This window comes from Notothenia coriiceps, unplaced genomic scaffold, assembly GCF_000735185.1.
Source record: "Notothenia coriiceps isolate Sejong01 unplaced genomic scaffold, NC01 NC01_scaffold00036169, whole genome shotgun sequence".
Taxonomy (NCBI): domain Eukaryota; kingdom Metazoa; phylum Chordata; class Actinopteri; order Perciformes; family Nototheniidae; genus Notothenia; species Notothenia coriiceps.
In genome coordinates, this window is record NW_011368870.1 from 1 (window position 1) to 10,629 (window position 10,629).

Below are 10,629 nucleotides of genomic sequence, written 5' to 3' on the forward strand. Positions count from 1 at the left end.
TAGTCTCTAGTCTTTATGCTCCTGTTTCTAGTCTTTATCCCCTTGTTTCTAGTCTCCAGTCTTTATCCCCCTGTTTCTAGTCCCTAGTCTGTATGCTCCTGTTTCTAGTCTTTATCCCCTTGTTTCTAGTCTCTAGTCGTTATCCCCTTGTTTTTAGTCTCCAGTCTTTATCCCCCTGTTTCTAGTCTCTAGTCTTTATCCCCTTGTTTCTAGTCTTTATGCTCCTGTTTCTAGTCCCTAGTCTTTATGCTCCTGTTTCTAGTCTCTAGCATTTATGCTCCTGTTTCTAGTCTTTATCCCTGTTTCTAGTATCTAGTCTTTATGCTCCTGCTTCTTGTCTCTAGTCTTTATTACATTACATGTTAATTGTTAGACGCTTTCATCCAAAGCGACATACTCAATACTGTGGACAATCACCACAGGAGCAATTTGAGGTGAAGTGTCTCAGGGACACAACGACATGCTGACTGCAGTGGGGTTTGAACCTGTGCTCCCCTGATCCGAACACCAACGCACTACTCCACTGCGCCACAGTCTCCCATTTATGCTCCTACTTCTAGTCTTTTTTAATTATATTGGCAAAGAAGAAGCATACACACACACTGCAGAGCATAATATACTGTCATTGTGGTGAAATAAATTGAAATAATTACATTTTAACTAGGAGTGTTTACACAAACAGACAGACACACACACCTCTGAGTTCAATGTGAAGGAAGCTGGTTGTTCCTAGGTTCTCTAGAAAGACTCCACGGGTGGAGGAGGTCTTGAAGTAGAAGGATATATCGGTGCTGGTCTCTCCTCTGAAGGACGGGAAGCGGAGGGAGGAGGCCGGGCTGCTGAAGGACGCTGCATTCCAGAAGCTCCCTTCGGAAAACAACAGCAGGCCATGCATGAACATACCAATGTTTCTGTAATGATACGTCAAGTCTCTGTGAAAGATAGATGCGTGTTTGTGTGATGAGGGTGTGTGTGTTTTATTTTAAAAGAGAGAGCAAGAGAGAGAGAGACACTCACAGTCCCCCTGGCATTTGAGTGGCCCTACAGTCAATTTGGCCTCAGATCCAGCTCTGCTCGTATCACCAACCACAACCTGACTGACCGGCAGGTGGTCCTTATACACCAACAGGCCTGAATCCTCCCTCCTACACGCACACACACACACACACACACACACACACACACACACACACACACACACACACACACACACACACACACACACACACACACACACACACACACACACCAAAGTAAACACAACTGACGTATTAACAAAATATGTCTACTGCATCATTTAGCGGTGCAGATAAAGGACTTCGCCCATAAGAGTTAATCAACGTACAAATACAACAAGGAAACTGCCCTACAGAGAGAATGCAACTAACTTTTCAAATAACAACTGTAATTGTCACTTCATAAAAAATAAATTCAAGTGAAGCATTATACCCCCCTTTGTAAAATGGACAGAACAGATGGGGGTCCACTCACCATGAGCGCAGGTCAGCGTCACAGTTGCAGTAGTGTTTGGCGTCAGTACAGTTGTGTTCGATACCACAGGAACACTTCTGTATGCCTGGTCCTGAGCCCCCCCAGTAAGAATGCCTCTCATTGGCTCTTCCTACCCACCAGGTATAAGGGGCACCATCTAAGTCAGACCATCAGCTTGGTGTCATTTTTAAATTCAAAATGTTTTAGTTCAGACACATGTTTACCTTGAAAATATCAGTAGTGTTTTCTACAGTACAATTCACACCAAAACATATCAGTTACACAGAACTGTTAACCATGTGCATTGTTTTGATAGTTTACATCTGAATGAGTCTTCAAACAGTGTGACTGAAGGGTATAACATTAGCTTACTCTCATGGTTTATTATAGGTGATGGCAAACCACCAACACGGAGCACACACCTAAACCTGTTGTCGGTTTAAGAGTGAGTATTTACATGCATGCATTTAATTGTGCAGATATGCATTAATATGTGCCATAATTGTGTTACTGACTGTACTTTTTGCTGACATTGGGCTCATGTGGTTTTTATGCTTGTGTGCTCTTATATGTATATATTTATTCCATCATCATCCTCCTGGCACTGCAGACAACAATTCTGCCATATTTACATAATGGGCTCAAGTGTTCATGTAATTACGTACAATGTCCCTTCTAATATAAATGAATAAAAAAATGCCCTGAAGAGTCCATTGGTTAATGGTTAACATGCATCATATATCTGCATGCAGTTTTACCTGGAGTGTTGAGCAGGCGGGACATCCTGCAGGCGTAGCCCACGTACTGCTCACAGTACTCTGCACTGCTGGACACTGACAGCAGCTGCACTCACAGGAAGGACACACAAACAGAAATTCTTTCTATGTTTTCTTTTGTTAAACAAGGTTAATGTTATTTTTAAACTGATACATTTGTTACCTTCATTACACAACACAGTGTAAAAAAAATGTAAACAAAAATACCTTAACTAGTGACTATTAGTAGCACCAATGCAAAGCACACAAATACTTCAAGTTCTCCACTCTGAACACAACAAGACAAAGTGTGGAGCCAGGTGGCTAACAGTAGGTGTGTAGTCATTGTGTACCTGTTCATCAGTCACATTGTAAGTGATCTGCAGCACTGCCTTCCCCTCCTGCTCTGAGCTGGTGACTGATGTCTGAGGAGAGAGGTTGTTCTTCAGCATCGTCCAAACCTTTCCCTCTAAAGCCCCAGAGAAATACCAGCATTAGTATCATATGACAGATAGATGTTTCTATACAATAGCACTTACATGTATCTTGACATTCACAAAAACACACATAATAATAATAAAGGGAAATAATTGTTTTAGTTTAAGAGCCTGTGTCCACATAGCGCTGCTAGGGCGCTAGGGAGGTCGTCCTCCTAGCATCAGAATAGTGTTCCCAGCACTTTTTCAATGTCTCTATGACAACAAATTATCGACAATGTATCATCGCTGTTGTAAGACAAGCTAGCATGGCACCCCTGGGTTTTAAACAAATCTATTTGTGCTACTATATATTTGTCTGACAGGTTTTTTACTATTAACACCAATGAGATGGTTATTGCTCTCACACTTTGACTGAATGGTCTGTCAAAGCTCATTCTGAAAGCCGTAGAGCGAGGAGGACGATGTCGGTATGGAGGTAAAAGTCAACATCTATTGTTTGCTTAAACAATCCTTTAGGTCTTTGTTTTGATAGTTCATATTTAAAATATATGGTCAAAAACAAGCTTCTCCTCCAATTTATACAGTGGCATCATCAGAGCTGTCCTGAAAAGTTGAAATATTTTCATCCGGAAGCACCACCAGTCGCACAAAAACGGCGATGCGCTTGTCAAAAACATTTTCTCAAGATGGCTGCGCTTTCTCCTCTTTGGAAACAATTGACAAAAGGCACTGGCGTTCAGAAAAAGGTACCATGTTTTTTAAGCTGAGGAGTTGAAAGAAGAATTTTGTGTAAAATGTTTGGGCAAACATTGACAAGCGCTGTTCTGGTCTTTTGTTGCTGTATTACCATGTACAAATATGTTTAAACCTTTTCAGCGACATCTCACCTGTCATGTCACAGTGGACTCTGAAGGGGGCGATAGATCCACTGCCGTCTGGGTCAATCCAGAAGCTCCCTGAGCTCTTCCCCTGGTGCTGATACTCCTCACAGGACTGTTGATACATGGCTACAGAGGAGGAGACACATGGGTCAGCACACACAGATCAGTTAGTGTGCTTGTGTGACGTGTGCGAGCATGCATGTGCACTTACATGTATGGCAGGTGGCTCCAGTGTATCCTGTGCCACTACAGTTGCAGCTGAATGTATCCCACGTCTGAGAACAGCGCCCGTCGTGCTCACAGTAATTAGGAACACACCTAATAAAGAAGGGAGGGATAGTGGGAGGAATCTCATAAGAACCTGTTTCAAACCTACTGTATTTGCTGTTAGGCACCAGAACAACCAACTGAACCTTCATCCTTGATCCATTCTTAGATTTGTTCCAATCTTATGTTTATACCTGTCTATAATAGCACACATATCCAGGCTGACATTTTCAAATGTTCCAATGAGGCCCTGCTCCACAGCCCTGAGGTCAGCCAGATGGTCGTCTATGTGGATCATCTGCATGCAGCCCTGAAAGGAGCGCTGAAGGGATCGAGTGTTGCCGTGCAGAACGTTTCCTGAAAGCAAGCGGAGAAGGTCAAAAGTCTTTAATATAACACTAAAGATCTTATAGAATGAACTTTGCTGCGACTGAACAGTTTGTATGTGCTGCATCTTCTCCTGCTGTGTCACCCCTATGACTGTAGGCAAGATATTAGAAACATTCAGGTCCTGGGTCTAAAGTGTCTAGAGACATATTACAGATTACATTATTTACTACAACCTTTTCAAGACACATACAAGTTACAACAGACAGTTAGTAATGTTTTTGAGGAATCACCTCCAAAGTGGTAGGTTCCTCCAGTCTGGATCTGGATTGGGATGGCTGTTCTCACTGTGGAGGCCTCGTCTCCATCAACTGTCAGCATAGCATAGTTCTCCAAAGCATTCAGATGGACACTGTGCCACTGGCCATCGTTCAGACCTGAGCCTGCAAGGTAAACCACACTTTAGTCTATAAACACGTATGTAATATCTTTCACAGCGCTTTAAATGTATAATAATGTCATAAATATGTTCAACAACAGAACTTATTCCAACTTATTTCCCCTCACACACCGGCTAGAAAAAAAGATTTTATAAAAGTTGTACACTGTACACTGACTAAAAATGTGTCTGTCCTCCAAAAGTGCTCAAAGCAGCATTTGTCGAGCACATATGTCAAAGCTTGAATATAGTAAATGTCAAACATTTCGGTTTAATATATCTTAGCATTTAGATGTTAGGGTTAGATTGATTTATTTATTTTTATATAAGAAGTCCCTTCTTATATGCACATTAATGAACATGAGCATGTGAGTCCATCATGAAAATGCCAGATTTAGCCATAGAGGCTAATTTTCATCTGTAGTCCCTGACAGGTTGATGGCATTCAAAAAAACTAAAACACACAAGAGTTTGCACAGATAAAAGCACATGAGCATGATTGAAACACATGAGCACAATTTACTTACAATTGCAGCACAAAATAAAGCAAACAAAAACAAAACCCATTAAACACGCTTCTGTGTAATACATGAACTCTCTCTCTCCAATCAAAGAGGTGTTAGTAATATATATAATATTAATGTGTTCTTGAATCAATTACATTTAACTTAACGATAACATTTAAAATATAAAAAAATATGAGGAAAGCAGCAATAAAAACAATTGAATTAAAAGTTCTAACTTATTGAAGATTTGAGGGTTCCTGAACATCTATTCTGAAGATCAATGATCTGAGCAAACCTGATGAGATGTCAATACGCATGTTCTTCTTCTGTGTGACATTCATGTAAACGGTGACCTTGCCCTCCGTCAGTCCCACCTCCACCCAGCCATCAGCTAGTGCGGTGAACATCAGCAGCCCGTTGGGATTCCAAGTCCTGAACGACAGACTGACGGACAGCGTGTCGCTGTCAGTCTGACCCGGCAGCCGCAGGAAGGACGTGGAGTTGAAGAAGACAGAGAAGGAGTTGGCCTCAGCACAAGAAAATGTCAGGTTACGCTACAGAGGAGAAGAGACACAGAGACAGACTTGAGCTGTTACAGGAGCTCTAATTATGAACAGTAATACATCAACAACGGATCTAGTTACAAGTTGTAATGTGAAATGTTTAACTACTTGTAATTAGATCCGCAGTATCCAACCAATCACAAACTAGGGCCTTCTCCATAGCTTTGGTGTTAGACCTCGTTTTGTTCTGTTATTAAGCATACAATGTTTTTGTGGGGTTATAACTCAAATTGACAATGTCATCTAGTCTAATTGTCATTTCAGGCCTATTGTTACCTCATCTCACCCATTGAATCATGATCAATATGACCTTATTCATGGTTATTACTGAAATATAATGCATGCATGAGTGTGGATATGTAGTTGGTAGAAATATAACATACTGTATACACACACACACACACACACACACACACACACACACACACACACACACACACACACACACACACACCCCCCCCCCCCCCCCCATTGATTTCAAAGTTTCCTTACAAAGCTGGAGGTGTCCACCTTCTTCCTGCGGACCAGGTTGGTGATGTTGTCTCCGTTGTAGGTGATTCCCTCCATGCAGCCCACAAAGTTATCTACACCTCCGGAGCTGGGCTTTGCTGAAACAGGGTGCCCCCCGAAACTGATCTGAGGACAGGCAGCAGAGCGACAGAGACTAAATGAAACTCATCCCACCCCCATGTTTATTGTACTACTGTGAGACACACACAGTTACCGGACGGAACTCTCATTACATAATTAGTAATTAAGGCATTTTAACATAACAACAAAATAAAACACTATTTAAAAAATATATTATATTGTTTTTCCAGGTAGGAAATTCACAATCTCCAGTGAAATTATTTAAAAATATATATATTCAAATTATGATTTACTGAATAATTTGTAGGACCAAACAGAGATGTTTTGTCTTGAACATTTGATCTGTAGGCAATACTTATTCAGAATGGGGCTTCCACACATATTTTGCATTTATAACAAATATTGCGATTTTGGAAATTGCACTTTGCCATATTGCCAATTTGATAACAGCAAAATGTATGTATTAGTGCGCATACGCCGACCATGCATACAGCCTGTTGCAGTTGCTAGATTTTTTTACTATTTTTGTCTTTTAGGGTTCCTATTTTGATTAGATTGTTACTCTATTAGTACCTTTTTCAATCAATCAATTAATCAATCAATCAATCAATCAATGTTTATTTATATAGCCTGATATCACAAATGTTACATTTGTCTCAGTGGACTTCACCGTTTGTACAGAATATCAGTATGACAATACGGCACCCTCTGTCCTCAGTCTGCAGGTCTCCCTTGAAAAAGAGATCTATGATCTCAATGGGACCAATCTGGTTAAATAAAGGTTTGAAACTAAATGAAATGAAATTAGACCCTCACATCGTACAAGGAAAAACTTCCAGAGAAAACCCACAGTTTAAAGGGGAACATGGGAGAAACCTCAGGGAGAGCAACAGAGGAGGGATCCCTCTCCCAGGACGGACAGACGTGCAATAGATGCCGTGTGTAAATCGAAAAGATAATACATTTACAACATAGGTAGTCCAAATGTTTGGAAATGCATGTGTCTATAACAAGAAGATGAATCCACAAGGATGTCCATAATCCGGTGGGAGCCATCAGGGAAGTAGTATGATGAGAGTCAGGCAGGACCACAGTGACTGGTTCAGCCACGATTCAAAGTCCAGAACTCAGGATCCAGAACTCAGGATAGAGGATCCAGGATACAGGACCACAGTTATAGGTTCAGCCACGACTCAAAGTCCAGGACTTGAATCCAGAACTCAGGATAGAGGATCCAGGACACAGGATCCAGGACTCAGGACTAAGGATCCAGGACTCAGGACACAGGATCCAGGACACAGGACTAAGGATCCAGGACTCAGGACTAAGGATCCAGGACTCAGGACACAGGATCCAGGACACAGGACCGCAGCAACAGGATCAGCCACGACTCAGGATCCCGGCGTAGATAGACACCAAAAATAAATTTGGGGGAAGCTGGGTTATTTTAAGCTGTGCCCTCTCTAAACCTTGGTGTAGAGAGAGATTTTTGTTTTTGTTTTATCGACATTGATTTGCTTCTGTTGTGCATCCAAGCCACTGTGGCGCAGCAACTATATGGCTGCCTTGTTTCCAGCAGAGAGAAGCTAATCATGCTAAAACAGGCTAGCATAGTGGTCCGAACAATGGCTATCCCCACAGAAATCTGGTGAACACAGGGGGTGCCTTGTAACCCAGAAGAGACGAAGGAGGCATTTTAGTTACAGATTAATGGAGACAAGAGACGTAAAATCACTGGATGATGGGAATGAACAAACTACGGGTGTTAGCCAGGAGTCAGACACAATATCAGGAGTGTAGTTTAATGTGCTTTACGGAAACATGGCTGCTTCAGGATATATCTGATATTCCTTTGATGGCTTCCGAACTGTACGGACTGTAATTTACCTCATGGTCCAGGTCCAGGTGGTCAAACTCTCCATTGGTCCTGAACTGCTGAGTGTGATGGTCGAGTGTGAAGTTAACATTCCTTCGGTAGCGCTCTATGACGACTGAGTGCCAGTGGTCATCATCTAGTAAGCTCCCACTGGTCACAGATGTGTGACCCTGGATGGAACCACACTGGTCACTTCCTGGAGAGCAGCAAGTAAATCACACAGAGAAAGATTGTACAAGTTTATTATGGCATTATCATGCAGCAGTATCAGTAGTATAATATAGTCCTTAAAACGGCAATAGAATAGAAAAGGTTCTCTGTTGTGAACATGCTTGCTACCTAGGTTGAGGCTTAGCTGCAGTCTGGCCCTGCGCAGCTCCAAAGAGATGTAGTCCCCCTGCTGTCCCTCTCCGTGGAGCAGGACCCCGGCTCCAGCTGTGGTTCTGAACTTAAGAGAGATCAAATCCTTCACAATCTTTATCTTCTTACTCCTGAAGCGGTAGGAGATCACACCAAGGCCATCAAAACTGATCACATCTGCCCCTGGAAGAATATGAGAAAATCACAAAAAAGGTTCAGACAATTATCTTTCCTGCCAAAAGAACAGATCATGGAAGCGGGGTCATCATTGTGCCTCCTTGCTGGATCGTGGGAAAGTGTTTCCCTTTTCGCTGCCTTTCTTTAGTGCTCATCACAGCTAGTGCTTAGAAAACGTTTTCAAATGGAGATTAGAAATTCAAATAGATTTGAATGGAGATGGCACAACATAAAAATTACACTGTTGTGCGCATGCACATAACAATGTAGATGCTAAAAGCGTAATTGTACATTTGATGTGCAGGGTGGGTGGGGGTAATAGTAGACTTGAAGAATAGTCGCTAATAAAAGCTTTGCTAATTTTGTGGTGAACATTTAATTTCCTATACATTCTTCACACTAAAAGCTTTTGTTATTTTGATATTTGAAGGCTTTTGTGGTGAAGCAGAACAATCCATCAAAGCTGGTTCATTACCGCTGTTCATCAACAGTAAATCAAAACTACTCCTATACGGATAAAAGGGTACACTAAACTTAACTTCGCTCCAAAGAAGGAAAATATGAAGTTTTAAAAATACTTTTAAAAACGGCTCTGTGTCTGGTCTCCTGAGACCAGTGTTGGGACTATCCATCCATCCATCTTCTCCCGCTTATCCGTGGTCGGGTCGCGGAGGTAGCAGTTCCAGCAGAGAGCCCCAAACTTTCTTTTCCCTGGCCACATCAACCAGCTCTGAGTGGGGGATCCCAAGGCGCTCCCAGGCCAGCGAAGAGATATAATCCCTCCATCTGGTTCTAGGTCTACCCCTTGGTCTCTTCCCAGCTGGACGTGCCTGGAACACCTCCCTAGGGAGGCGCCCAGGTGGCATCCTAACTAGGTGCCCGAACCACCTCAACTGGCTCCTTTCGACGCGAAGGAGGAGCGGTTCAACTCCGAGTCCCTCCCGGATGACCGAACTTCTCACCTTATCCCTAAGGGAGACACCAGCCACCCTGCGGAGAAAACCCATCTCGGCCGCTTGTACCCGCGATCTCGTTCTTTCGGTCATGACCCATCCTTCATGACCATAGGTGAGGGTAGGAACGAAAATGGCGTGTTAGGACTAACGCGTTACAAAAACGCAACTACTTTTTGCTGTAACTAATAACGTTACTAGTTACCTATTCCCATTAAGTAACGCTGTTATAGTTACTGTGATTTAAATGGGTGCGTTACTGCGTTACATTATGTGATCCAACTTAACCGAATCTCCCTGCGGATTTAATTTACAGGCAAATACAGCGATGTCCTCTCACAGCACCATGGAAAAGTGAAAGTAACCAGAGAGGAGTGATGATTGGATAACGCGGGGTAACATTTCAGGGTAAGCCAATCAGAGACAGAGTTGGGCGGGTCTTGCCTTATGGGGAAATTACACAGACACACAAACACCTGCTAACACACACACACATACACAGCAACGCCCACCAACAGCACACACACACACACACAATGGCAGATGCAAGTATCAGCGAGAGCAGCAGCTTATTTACAACTTGGAAATATAACCACTATTTTCAATTTGTGGGGATAAAGGACGCAAAATATTACGGTAAAATGTAAACTGTGTGCAGACAGAAAGCATTGTCCACATCGAATAACAGCAATGCCAATCTCCTGAAGCACCTAAGTAATGTACATGCTATGGGGCTATAAAACTAGTCGCCAAAACCCCACCTTCTCAACCACCGGCAGTGACCCAGATGGAGCAACACCATCTAAACAGCCAAAAACGTATTTTTTTAAATCGCCACATGTCACCCAGAGTCAACTAAACAGATTGATTGCTGAAAATAGTTTGTCTGTCTTCAGTGTCAGTCTGACAGTTTATTATTTATCTAATTGTTACTGCCAAAAGAGTGTAGTTCTTGTTTAATTGTTACACTGTCCAAAATAGTGCAGTTGTTGTTAATGTGTAC

General features: G+C 42.4%; 1 protein-coding gene across 1 annotated transcript; it reads right to left on the reverse strand.

Annotated features, from left to right (window-relative positions):
- Nucleotides 1-670: 670 nt before the first annotated feature.
- On the reverse strand, nt 671-8,679 carry LOC104963386 (contactin-associated protein-like 2; the record flags this gene model as incomplete). The annotated part of the gene is made up of 13 exons (XM_010791967.1): nt 671-867; nt 1,018-1,145; nt 1,492-1,648; nt 2,250-2,334; nt 2,600-2,715; nt 3,574-3,693; nt 3,779-3,885; nt 4,029-4,191; nt 4,455-4,604; nt 5,402-5,660; nt 6,162-6,305; nt 8,148-8,332; nt 8,476-8,679. Coding segments are annotated over 13 exons (2,015 nt in total), but the record flags the coding sequence as incomplete, so codon positions are not given.
- Nucleotides 8,680-10,629: the final 1,950 nt, after the last annotated feature.